This window comes from Ciconia boyciana, chromosome 1 (genome assembly GCF_034638445.1).
Source record: "Ciconia boyciana chromosome 1, ASM3463844v1, whole genome shotgun sequence".
Classification (NCBI taxonomy): Eukaryota; Metazoa; Chordata; class Aves; order Ciconiiformes; family Ciconiidae; genus Ciconia; species Ciconia boyciana.
Genome location: NC_132934.1, coordinates 95239832 through 95253495, shown reverse-complemented (window position 1 = coordinate 95253495; position 13664 = coordinate 95239832). Strand labels below are relative to the sequence as shown.

The window sequence follows — 13664 nt, the reverse complement described above, 5'->3', positions numbered from 1 at the left end:
TTTTAGGCACATGGATTTGAAGGAACATCTACATCTGCTTTTACTCATCTTATGACATTAGGTTTTTAAAGTTGAGCTTTTAGAGCTTTGAAGTAAGCCAATACCTTGAACTGTAGTCATAAAAGACAGTTGGGTATGGTTGTGAAAATAGCTACTACTGTTTCATAATTTTCTTGTATACTTCTGTGATCTCAGCTCTAGAGACATAGACAATGACATAGAGCCATTGACGGCAGTTTTTATATCGGGCTGTCTAGCCAATTCCTTTTCCATCGAATAGTCCATCCATCAAACCCATATCTCTCCAGTATAGCGACAAGGATGTTGGACTGTGTCAGAGGCCTTGCAGAAGTCAAGATGGATGACTTCCCTTATCCACCAACACAGTTGTAGAAGGCTACCAGATTAGGCAGGCATGATTTGCCCTTGTGAAGCCATGTTGGCTGTCTCTAATCACCTCCCTGTCATCCATATGCCTTGACATAGCTTCCAGGAGTATCTGTTCCATGATCTGGGCAAAGAGGTGAGACTGATTAATCAGATACTGCTATAAGTTAGCCAGTATTTGACTTCACTTTTAAATACATTTACTTTTTCTGAAAACCTACTGTGTGTTAACTGAAAAATTTACATTTGCACTACGTACGAGAAATGAAGAAGATAGGTTACAGCACACAAGAATTAAGCTTGATGTGTTAAGAGTCTGTCCTAAGAGGCTGCACACCCTCCTTTTTCATGAAGAGCGACAGTCAAGGAAGTACATTGCTGCAGATTAAATAAATCTCAAGGAACCCCTGAGATTAAATAAATCCTAATAGTTCACCATGCTGCTGCCCTCGCAAGAATCTACGCTATCACAAAAGCCTTAAATTCTAACCTGTGTCCTAGTTTACAAGCTGAGTCTTCACACATTGTTAATTAGATGTGGTAGCATCGTAGACCATCACCCAAATCATTGTGGAAGTAGTAGAAGGGAAGAGTAGGGATTCTTGTTTTTCTAGGGTGCAGTATAGTAGATTCAATTGTGATACAGTCCACTGAATGTGATGTTTTGGCTTGCATGTAACTGTTGCGGTTGTGTTGTTCAGAAGATATGATAGAAACCACTGACAAGTCAATACTTGCACATTTTTATCCCATAAATATCTCAGACAATCCCATTCCCTAAATATGGGCAGGGGGAAAATTAATCACGGATACTACCATGTAGTAGTATCTAGGGTATGATGACTTATATATACAAAAATTTATTATCCTTTTTCAGGTCTTTAGGCATATTTTTTTCATCTCCATCTGGGGAATAAGAATGAATATGAAACATACAAATGCTATTTTCAAAACCATTACATCTTCCTGAATTAGATAGAGCATTATTTCCTGTCTTGATCTAAGGGATTTTAAAAAAATGTGTTTTATAAGTGACTGCAAAAGTCCAAAAGGAAAAGGGAACAGAGAAAGATGGAGATGTTCATGTTTGTGTATTTTAAGTATTTCTAAAAAGGCTCCCCCAAATGAGTCTTTGGATCTGCTCCCTTCTTGCCCACAGTCACTCTATTTATAGGGTAAACTAAGGTCTGATATGTAGGGCCTGAGGTACTCTGTGTAGTCAGTAACTCAGTATCAGGCAACTTACATATTTGTTGACATTGTCAGCTTTATAAGAATTATATTACTCTTGAGGATTTTCCCCTGTTAGGTACAAAAAGTCTTTTGTTACATAAATGTGTTGCACATATCTCCTGTTTTTTTCTTAAGGAAAGAAATGCAAAGGTGAATAGTGGAAGAAAAATCCTTTCCTTTGCATAATAAAATTCTTTATAATTGCCTGGAAAATACAGTAAAATATTTTGTAAGTATGAATTAAGAGGCTTAGGTTCTCCTTTCAGACCTCACTGTCAAAGGACCTTACCAGATAAATTTAACAGATATTGGCTGGAACTGCACATTGAAACAACCTAGTTGGGTGCTTCAGGAGTTTCTAACACAATAACTGTCTCTAGCCATGTCAGTGCATGAAGTGACGGTGACTTTTTTCATTTTTCACTTTTGAACGGCATAAGATGATGTCCCTAATGATAAATTCCCTTTTGCTACATCTTTTGCTTCAAGCTGAGAGTGACCAGTTTGATCAGTGAGAAAGTACAAAAGATCAGAAATTTTGTGAGTAAGATACTGAAGATATTTCCAAGTACACCAAGGTGGTGTTTATTGTGGGAAGACGTATCCTGTTGGCTGCCAAAAAATCACCATTGACAGAAATGAGTAACTACACAGAAAATGAATCACTGAAACACTTGTACAAAATCCCAAAGGAGCTACTTTTTTTCAGTGTAAGCTTGGTTTAGAACTCCATGGCACACACTTCCCAAAGAATTTAAGGCTGAAAATACAACTCATTTCAGCTCCTAACCTCACCTCTCCGCTTTTGATACTAAATCAGACATGAAACATTGTTTGAGAAGTCAGAATATAACTTGTAATGGGTTTCTGATTTTATGGAATTTGAGGTTAGATAATTAATAACACTGTCTTGTAATGTCATTCAGTAACTACATCACCTGGCCCTCAGCATCCTCCTATACCTCCTGTCAAGCCTACACAAATGCGAAGAAAACCTCTGCCTCCAAACACCGTGACTGGTAAACCAGGGAGACCAGGTATCTCAGCCTTTTCAGCATAAATATTTTATTATGTGTGAGATAATACTCAACTGACTAGCAGGGAATAGGAGAATTTTATAGTAGAGATCCTTTTTCTTTAATCTATGGTATCTATAGAAACTATTCTTCTGGAACATACAGGCCTTGTGTCTTTTGTCTTCATACATAAACTCTTGTTTTCCTTTTGTTTTCCTAACCTAGTTATGTCAAAATCATCCCTAGTAAGGGACCTGAAACCAAAATAGCATAATGCAAGTCATCCTTTAGGAAGATCAACCTTAAGAACATTTCATGTCTACTAATAGCATTTACAGTTGCTTAATGTGTGTGTCAGATGGGAGATATTGAATATTATGCTTCAATGCATACTCCCAACTGGTTATTTGTAAAGAAATTCTGTCCCGTATATATGGCATATCCATTAACCACTGCAAATAACAAGCTAATAGGCACTCAGAAAACTAACCGCACTGGGACATAGAGTGAGCTGAGTTATTGCATGTGCAAAGAGTTTAGCTTCATTCGTGTGTTACAGTATTCCTGCTTCTCAGTATCAGTGTAAGAGCACACAGAAACTTTCACATTTCCTATTTTATTTTAATTTTATCCTGAAGCTGATATTCAGTGTCCTTATGTATGTTTTGTCTGTGGATTCTATATAAGAATCCCTAGGCTAACGTCCAGATAGTCAGAAACTATCATCTCATTATGCTTAGCATCATGAGAAATGCTTCCCTCTTCATATTACTCTCTGTAGTTCATTGGAAATATAAAGGTGTCGGCTCTGCTGTATTTCCTGTTGGCTTTTTTTGGTTTGTTTCATTTGGGGTTTTGTGTGCTTTTGTGTGCTTTGTGTGCCTTAATGGCACTAAAGACCTAAATAATTCTTTACTATTTTGTGCAGCAGATTAGAAACAAGAATCTCCAAGCTGGATGAAACAAGCTGTATATTTACTCAACAGCAGAGCCCAGATCAAAATGTTGTGTCTGTACTTGCTGTTGATCGGTGGCGTTTCCTTAGTAATAGCTACAACAGAACATAAGACGTTGTCAGTCTTTAGCTGTAGCATAAAAAAATGATGACCTGATACCTTTTTATTTTGCTTGTAATGGGGTCTATGCTAATTTTCTCCATTAAGTGTCTAATTAATTTACCAGTGTTTTGAAATTTTACCCTTTTTCCATACACTAGAGGCCAGGTTATGTGGTAGTCAGCAGTTACCATACCTTCCTAGGCATTCAAGATGGAATAAATTGGTTAGATGATCTGGTTCTTCCTTGTGGGGCCAGTAGCAGATTTTCCTTTTTCTGTGTTTCCTAGTGTTGTATCCAGCTTAGTTTTAAACATCATAATTGAGTTTCTTCTGGTTTCCTGGAGAGACTGTTCCACAGTACTAACAGGAAAAATTTGCCTCAATGTTCTTCTTGGATTTTCCCTTTCATAATTCTGTCCTGTTTCTCTTTCTCATTAACACTGTGATTAATTCCTTACTTGCATCTTTCTTACTCATCCACTGGATGAGTATTAGAGGAAGGTTTCTATGCAGACATTAAAAATCTCCTGAATGGAAAAAAAGGAAACGAGAAAGTTCCAGAACCTTTGTGAAACTGGACTCTAATGAGATTCTTAATAAATTTCCACTTTATTAAGGAAATTAAGGGAAGATAGGGATTTTTGTTGTTTTAAACTTGGTTCACCAGAGTTCTGCCTTCAGTCACCAGGTTCTCCTGTGTCATATGTGCAGGGAAGGTAATTACATTATGTAGTTCCTGACTTTTAGGGGGTTGAGATTTCACAGTCATGCAGTGGTTATCTGGGAGTATCTGCATGTTTTGTGAATGTAGGTCTTGCCTTTTACAGCTATTTTGAAAACAATCAAGGCATCCTTTACCATGATTGTTTGCCTCTTAGAAACCTGTTTCATTTATTAGGTGATAACAGCTGAGGAGCAAAAGCAATGTCACATAATCTAAAATAATTTTTTTAATAGCTATTTAATTATGGGAGATAATATTGCCTATATCAGTCAGTTTCTGTCCAAACTTATGGTGGCTACTACAGAATAGATCAGTTCAGAAATAAAGCTTTTTCCCTTGGGTCATGTAGTGTTATAAATGTTGAAAATGTTGGACTTTGTTGCATTTTTCTTCCCTTCATTGAAGTGCATCTTAATTTCATTTAGTGGAAACTCCAGTACTGTTCTGTGGTTAAACTCTTAATGTAGACCATAGTTAAGGACTCAGTGTTTATCGTTACACACGTTCCAGCTCCAGCCTTGCTAATATATATGCTGTATTGAGAGTAGAAATGAAAGGACCTTACCTATATTTGAGGGAAGAATCCAAGTTTCAGTTGCTGACTTCAGCTACTCTGTCTTACAACTCATGAAGAAATGTGCTCTTTTATTTGAGAAACAGAAATGTCAGTGCTGGTCATTTTGCATCCTTTTACCAGTCTGCATAGGATGGTTCTGTGCATTAAACCGGGTCATATTCTAGCTGACTGAAGTCCTCCAAGACAATCACCAAGTAGCAAAGAATTTTCTTACTGGGTTTCAGGAGTAGGTTATATTGGCAATAAGGACAACTCGGAACTTTCCTAAATCCAACTGGAAGCTGTTGTATAAGTTTTGAGGGAATATCATAGTTTAAATGAAAGTACTTGTTTCAAGAAGCAGTTGTCACAAAACTGAGTTCTGTTAGAAAATCAGAAAGCAATTTCACTCTTTTAAATAGTGACTGCCTTGTTGCCACAAGTTCCTCCTTCTGTCACTATAGCTAAACCCGCTGGACCAACAACACCTGTGAGGACAGGAACGTCATATAAGACACCAACAGCTTTTGCAACTCCAGAATATTATGGTAAGCATATTACAGACAGTTCTGGTTTCCTTTTTTTTTTTTCTTTTTTTTTTCTTTTTTTTTTTCATGAACATAAAGGTTTCCTTTTTTTCTTTTGCTTCCCTTCCCTGAACTATATTGATGCATTGTATATTTAATATAAGAAGTATTCTGTCTGGGGTGATTATCATTTCCTTTATGCCACTTTGAGACTCTTCTAACTTGCCTGAGTTCATCTGGCTGTCTTCTGATACACATCTTGGTAAATGTGAACATGACGGCCCTTCCATCTTCCTAGAAATCAATATATGCTTAGTAGGCTTTCAATACTATTCAGTGGCTACTTTAAATCAGTGAAGGGAGTAGATAAGGCGCTTCTTTTCCTGAACATTTCTTTTTGCGCAGGACATAAATTCAAATTGTTATTTGACAGTGACTGATAGTGCTCAACATGGTTGTGATATCCTCCTAGCTATCTGATCAAACTGCCACCATTTAAACAGAAAAAAATGTAATAGGGTAAACATAGCAGTTAGTTGGTAATTTGCCCTTTATAAAATTGGGAGTTAACTACAAGTTCAGACCTAAATCTCCTCAAAGTGGCATACAGGAATGGGTTTGGGGGAGGGTGTGTTTAGAATTTTTGAGACAAAATATGCAGCTCTAGGTATATTGTCATAAATGATGCTGTTTCTCATTTTCCTGGATTTATAGTAATACTGAAATTCTTGTCTCCTTATAATGATCATGAACTCGCTGTGACCCTTAGTGCTCAGTAAAGCCAGCTGGATGCTAGATTTATTAAAAAATGCTTGTTGTCAATATGTGTGTTTTGTCCATTGAGGTCCCTTGCAGTATTTGCATCTAAGAAAAGATTCTGTTCTGTATAGGGGTATTTAACACAACATTGGTGTCATGAATCCTGACTGCTTTAGCACATTTCTGTTCACCAGTGTATTTGCCTTCAATTTCCTTCAAATTTTGTGGAAGTTGTAGACTCTGGAGACAGAATTTGTGATTTCCTTGTCGCTATTTTTAGAGAAGTTCATGTGCCAACGTAATAGTGCTATATGTTCTATGAACATGAAACAAGCTCCAAGCTAAACAGCCAGTACAGTGCAAAAAGATCCTTTTTAAAAGGTCTAAAGAGCATTTTGCATATATTGCATGAACTGAATCTAGCAGCAGTCATGAAGTCTGTAATTTTGATTATGGCTATCTTTATAGTAGCAGGTAAGTATGGGGTTTACTTGGCATCACAGCCAAAATGGAGTCCTTAAAAAGAAAAGACAGACCTGGCAGCAAAGGTCTACCACAGAATAGCTTTACCACGATTTAAAATGCCAAATGAACTGTGAAATGCTGCAGTTCTAACACTGAAACTTCATATTTATTGCAAATTAAATTATAACTGTGTTTCCCACAGTTGATGCAACTGTCTTCAGCTCAAGTCCTACATCAGAAACAGATTCTTCAGGCAAACCAAGGTACCAAGGTAGGATTTTTATAGCTATGGTATTTTTATTTGTGGGAATGTAGGAAGACTGACCTATCTTGCATCAAAATTATCTTGTTTGGTTATCCAAAGGCCAAAACTTCATTTGATTCTTTTCCACTTCAGTATCAGATGAAAAGGCTGTAGTGCAGACCATCAGCATATTCTTGACTAAATTTTACTTCTGCTTTCTTCCCTGCTACCACCTCCTAGTTTACAGTCTTGCCCACAAACATGTTGTGGTTCTTCCTGTATGCCAGCAGTAGTACAACTGCACACTGTTCACATTCTGCCAAACCAAATTAAAATCTTCCTGTGGGCTTGCAAGCATAGCTGGAGAGGTATTGCCCCAATACCAGTGCATCTTACCATAAGGGATATCTACCCATCATATATGCCTCACCTCTCATTCCAGGCTGTGCACATTCAGATAGTCTAGTAATATGGTAACATATACTAGACCAGATGATAAAGTAGTCAAGTTATTGCTGTTGCAGTAATCTAGAGAGTTTAGCAAGGTGATATGACAGGAATAAGTGCTTTTGTACCAAAAGATTTTTCAGGTTTTTTTCCTGGTCTGGTAAGAGACTACATTTCTGAAGACTTTCTTGCAAGAGCTTATTGGTTACATCCAATAGAAGTTTTAATTTTAGAACTAATGTGTTTGTCTTCAGTAGTCTTCCTAATTTTGATGCAGAGTACAAGACATTTGCTTCAGAAGGTTTGTTTCAAGGTTTGGTCCTGTACCACCAAAAATGGTTAAGATTTTGACAGTCACTTCAGAAACTGCAAGTTTAATGATGGAATGACTCTGGACTAAACTTGTTATTCTTTCTGGTGAAACAAAGATGTGATGGGCATTACATCTTTGTATTAGCATAGCGCTCAAAAGCTGCAAATCGAATTGTAGTGTCATTTTACTATAGAAGGACTAAAGTTAATTATCCTATTTTATGACAGATGTTAATTCTTTCAAACAGTGTGTATCACCCACTAATACCTTCAGAGTGATATTCCATCAGTGATGCCAATGGGAAGGGGGTGAAGGCACTACAGATTCCAGTCTAACAACAAAAAAACCCCAACAAGCAGCTTAATATTGAATATATGGGGTTTATTCTTAAACATTTATGTTTCACTTTGACTTGTTGTGCAGATTTTTAGTTGGTGCCCTGAGATGGAAGTTGTGCACTAGGTGAAATGGCATTGACATTTTGTAAAAACACTCTGTATTGAATAACAGCTCTTTCCTATTGCTCTTAGCCCCCCATGTCAAGTACATGAAGAAAGATGATGATGTGCCTTGCTCTATCACAAGCTCTCTTGAACATTTTCCTCAAGAAGAAGCTGGCAGCAAGGAAGAACCTACTCATCCTCCACAAAATCCTCCAACCAACCTCACAGTGGTGACTGTTGAGGGCTGTCCAACTTTTGTCATATTGGACTGGGAAAAACCAGACAATGATACTGTTACTGGTTGGTTTGATTTCTTTCCTTCATTGTATCAGAATACAGTATTTCCATCTTATTTTTACTTTCAGAGTAGTTTTATGCCATTTAAAAAACACTTTAATCCCAAGGGAGTCTTACACCCCAGTGCTTTTATTTTGTGCTACTGTCAACTCCAGTGCGGATAAGAAAATGCTACTAGATTAGAAGGAGATTTTCACAACTATATCATTGGTGTCAGTGATGAAACAAAAAGATACTTAAGAAGTATAACTCTGTATCTTCTTTAATTTCTGGCTTGTCTGTGTACAGGATCTGCCAGGATCTCGTCAAGAAGTTCCTGCAATGTGACAGTAGTCTTTATTATATAGATGCATACACATAATGCAGATATCTTTCTTGACTTGAGGATGTGGTTAATCAGTGGGCCAGACACAATGAAACCTTACATCCATCTAGTAAGTCAGTAGAACTCTGCCAGCATAATACTTGCTGTACCCACCACAGGGTCACCAAGTTCTCTATGTTAAAAGAATCTGTTTGCTTTTTTCATTTCCAAAGGAAGGCTTTTGTATTGAGAATAAATCCTTGTGAGTCATGCAGGAATCAGTACATAGACAGGTAAGCATGCAAGACGACCATTCATAACTTTTTTGTCGTCTTCTGTATATCAATACAAGCTTACTGAAATTGAACATTTAAATTAATTAACAACTCCAAATTATGGTTCTTCTGTACTGTCAGGAAAATGGCTTTTGTTTTTACCATAGACATAAAAATTTCATTTGCAAAATCGCTGGCTTATCACAGCCATGACCAAACGGATTTGGCTGTGTTGCATTACAGGTGAGTAGAACAGATAAGACTAGGAACTGTGAGGACTAAGACTTGATGATTAGCCGTTCACTTTACTGTGTAAGTGGGATGTTTTCAGATGTTGTTGTATATGTATGTCATGAGAGATTTCAGTGCAGGGGTGTAATTAGGTGAACTGTCACAAGCAAGGCCACTCTCTTCCCCAGATTAGTCCTTCCTTGATTTTCTAGAAATAATTACTAGGTTTAACCTCTATTCTTTCTTGCTCTCCCTGCCATTTTGAAAAATAATGAATGCAAAACCAGAGGGACACTCAAAACAAAAATTAGCCTGCACTTTTCTTCTGGGAAAGAGTAAGAAAGTTAGCCCTTCTGCTGGATTAAAAGGGAAATAAAAAGAGACTGTAGGCTAATAAAAAGTACCAACAAGAGAGAAGAATGGTTACCTGGCTTGCCTTCCACGATATGCTTCATCCTGGAAGAAAAGGAAGTGTGAGCTTATTGTTAACCTTAGAATTAGGCTGAGGATAGGCTCTCTGTGAACTCCCCCCCTTCCAGGCAGTTCTGCAATGGTTCTTTTTGTTCAGGGGAAGGCCTTTTTGTTGCTGTTGTCATTTGGAGGCTTCCTCCACAGACCAGTCCTTAGCTTGATTAGATCAGGTAACATCATTTAGTTTGCATGTTTTCTTGGAAGTAGACCTGCTGTTTTTCTTGAGTACATGAATGAACCCACTGCAGCACAACCATTTATATTGCAAAAATAGAAAATCATTTCCACTATAGCTGGCAAAACTGTCAGCGCACATCATCTAATGATGAGAGCAAGGCCTAATTGCCTTCTGATACTATTTCCTTTCTTTTTCAATGCATGTTGTGAAATACAGAGCAAGCAATACTCACTGTTTCTTCTGAGACTTCAGGTGGAAACCCTTTCTCTGTTCAGTTGTAATCAGCATTTGTAAAAGTTAACTTTCCATGAAGTTTCTTCTCTTCTGTAAGACTATTCTGTGATAACTAAGACACCTGGCATATCCTTTCCTGTTCCAGAAAAGAAGATTAAAACCTTCTGCAGAATATGTGACTAATACTTATTTTGCTTCACTGAGAGAAACTTTAGTTTTCAATCTAGCTATCTTGCTATCTAGATGTAACAGCTTTCCCATAAATACCATCTCCATTCTTTTTAACTTCATTGTGTAAAACAAAATGTTTGAACTCTGTGGCTTACAAATATTCTCATTGAGCTTGTCTCCTTCGTCTTAACTTCAAAAAATTACTCAGTTAATGACTCATCCAAGGACACTTTCTGAATTCAAGAGAAGGCATTGAATCCCATTTTCTGAAAACAGTGATTACTTCATATTGGCACCAGTATGACATTACTTGTTTAGACAGACTTAAATCAAGTTTTCTGTCATCTCTTTTTATTTTTGCAGTTTATACATGTTTTTTCAATCATCTGATTTAGGCATCTGTCGTGGTTTAACCCCAGCTGGCAACTAAGCACCACACAGATGCTTGCTCACTTCCCCCTGGTGGGATGGGGGAGAGAATCAGGAGAGTAAAAGTGAGAAAACTTGTGGGTTGAGATAAAGACAGTTTAATAGGGAAAGTAAAAGCCGTGCACGCAAGCAAAGCAAAACAAAGAATTCATTCACTACTTCCCATGGGCAGGCCGGTGTTCAGCCATCTCCAGGAAAGCAGGGCTCCATCACATGTAATGGTTACTTGGGAAGACAAACGCCATCACTGCAAACATCCCCCCCTTCCTTCTTCTTCCTCCAGCTTTATATGCTGAGCATGACGTCATATGGTATGGAATAGCCCTTAGGTCAGTTGGGGTCAGCTGTCCCAGCTGTGTCCCCTCCCAACTTCTTGTGCACCCCCAGCCCACTCGCTGGTGGGGTGGGGTGAGAAGCAGAGAAGGCCTTGACTCTGTGTAAGCACTGCTCAGCAGTAACTAAAACATCCCTGTGTTATCAACACTGTTTCCAGCACAAATCCAAAACATAGCCCCATACTAGCTACTGTGAAGAAACTTAACTCCATCCCAGCCAAAACCAGCACAGCATCACATCTTTTTTTAAATGCACTGTTTCAGATAGAACTGTGGAAACACAAAATGTAATTTGTTGAGCCATTTTTTTGAAATGGTTACCTTGCTTGACTTTTAGCTATGCACAAGGCATTTCATCATATTGGGTATTCCTAAAAGCAAAATTATGCTTCAGTAGTGGAAAGTTCTGACAAATAATAACCAAAACAGTGATCAAGCTTACCTCCTTGTTTTCATAAAGGCTGCAAATATCAGGAACCAAGACCATTTAGCTGGTGCTCTGCTACTCCTGTTGGGTTGCCACAGAAATGTAGGGCAGTTTGTTGTCTTGTGCACTGAGACTCATGCACTGAGTAACAAGCAGGTGCTGGATGCGCTCAGTAGTTCTTTGTGTGTGTGTGCATGTGTGTGTGCATGTGCACATGTTTGCATGCCCATTCACATGTGCTGTGTTTTCTTTTCCAACTTGAATGAATTAAAAAGTTCAAAGGCAGAAGGATTGAATTCCTGTAAAGTTACCTACTCATTCTCTATCTGGATGTACCTAAGGCAGTGGATATCCACCCTCTCTCCCATGCTTTCTAATAAACACAATTTCTCTCAATTAGCCAAATAAGGGCTTTTGCATGTTTTTTTTCCTCCATGGTTCACTCAGCCCTTGGTGGCTATATAGGAAAAGGTCTTTGTTTCCAAGAAGGAAATGCATAGAGAGAAAACACAGATATGTTTTACACAAATACATACTAACTATCAATGCTAATGTCTTTGGTCATTGCATTGGGGTCTGACTTGAACAAATGATCTAAAGCAAAAGCCAGATACTTACTTACCCCCCCCACCCCCCCCTTCTGAGACACCCATTCCTGCAGGTCCATGAGTTTGTTTTTAAAAGGCAGTGGTTGGTCTTTTGCTGTTCATGGTGACTGTTGTGAGGGAGGACTTCTGAACATGGAAATTTTTAAATCTTCAGTATCGGCACTAATTCCATCCTTCATGCTGACTTTCTGACATACTTTTAAACCTATTTTAAAGTTTTATGTTACTCTGTATATCCTCTAAATAACTGAGTCTATTACAAGGTAAAGATAAAAAGATGCTGTGTAGAGGTCCCTTTTGAAACTATTGCAGTAAATCTGAAATTCACATGTGCATACCTGTATATAATTGCTCAGATTGAATTGCTGTGGTTTAGAAGCTTGGAATTTTAGAACATAATTTTTAGGGCTGCTCTGCACTTCGACTTAATTACATTGTCTTACATAATTTACCCCAGCAGGTTTGATGGCTGCTTTTTGCATAGAAGAGTGCAAAGGAAGCCATAGTTGCACAATTGAGGTCAAAATTGGGTCAATTTGTGTGTGTCTGCTCATTTACATACCCATCTCCTACATGTACTAGGAGTGAGAATCTGGGAGTCCAGCAACAATTAAGAGAGGTTTTTTTCCTTTTTAACACTGAATCCCAGTGCAGGTGTTTTATCTTTCTGTGTTGACAACAAATGGGTCTCCTTGTATTGAGTACTAAAAAATTTAGCAAAAAAAAAGCCCTACAGCTTGCTAGCATTTAGTTAAGAACTCAAAAATTAATGGTATCATTAGAAAAAAACAGGAAAGAAAGTAGTTTTCTAGAGGTTTTGTAGCTGTTGATAGGTGGTCGCTGTCTTTGTTCTCACAGTATAATACCTGCTTTATTCTTTGTGCTGTAGATCTAAATGCGCATTGCAAATGGTCTTTCAAAACATTCTCCTTTGCTAGCTTACAATTAGCAAAACTGCACTTGGTATTATAGACAGGTTTTAGGAAGGGAAAAGGAAGGGGCTGAGGAGGTTGTGAATTTCTTTGCAAAGAGGGGCAAATTAGCACTATACTCAGTATGTGTATTAGAAGAGGTTGTTAGGAATCGGGACAGAGGTTGCCTGCTAGGGAAAGCCTATATCTGGGAAAGGGCTATGACTGAAAGGCTATCTTCTTCCCAAACATCTGTTGTTAATTCCCTGTTCAGAGCATGGCTTGCACTTGATGATACATCCCAGTGACATGAAAAATGACTAGTGAGACTCTATAAATCATATAAATACAAAAATAAATTTATGCAAAATTATTTCATTCTAAACTGGCAGATTCCCTAAGTGTACAATCTGAGTTAGCTGGGCAGTTTCCTTTGTAGATCTTAAAAATATAGGTCTTATTTTAAGTTAATTAAGGTTTAAGCATTTAGAAGCTGTACTTTCATCTGTGATACTTTTTCATTCAAACTGCAGAGTGCTTATACTTATTTGTGTTTGTAATTTTGTCACTAGTGTACCTTTGGGCAGAGGTGAGATGTTGACTATCCTCTATCCCATAATT

General features: G+C 37.8%; 1 protein-coding gene across 1 annotated transcript in view; it reads left to right on the top strand.

The window, feature by feature from the left end:
• ABI3BP (ABI family member 3 binding protein) overlaps nucleotides 1-13664 on the top strand; it is a 166151-nt gene that overhangs the window by 131414 nt on the left and 21073 nt on the right. Inside the window, 4 exon segments of the mRNA XM_072851395.1 lie at nucleotides 2547-2657; nucleotides 5439-5522; nucleotides 6928-6996; nucleotides 8260-8472. Coding sequence (XP_072707496.1) covers nucleotides 2547-2657; nucleotides 5439-5522; nucleotides 6928-6996; nucleotides 8260-8472 — 477 coding nt within the window.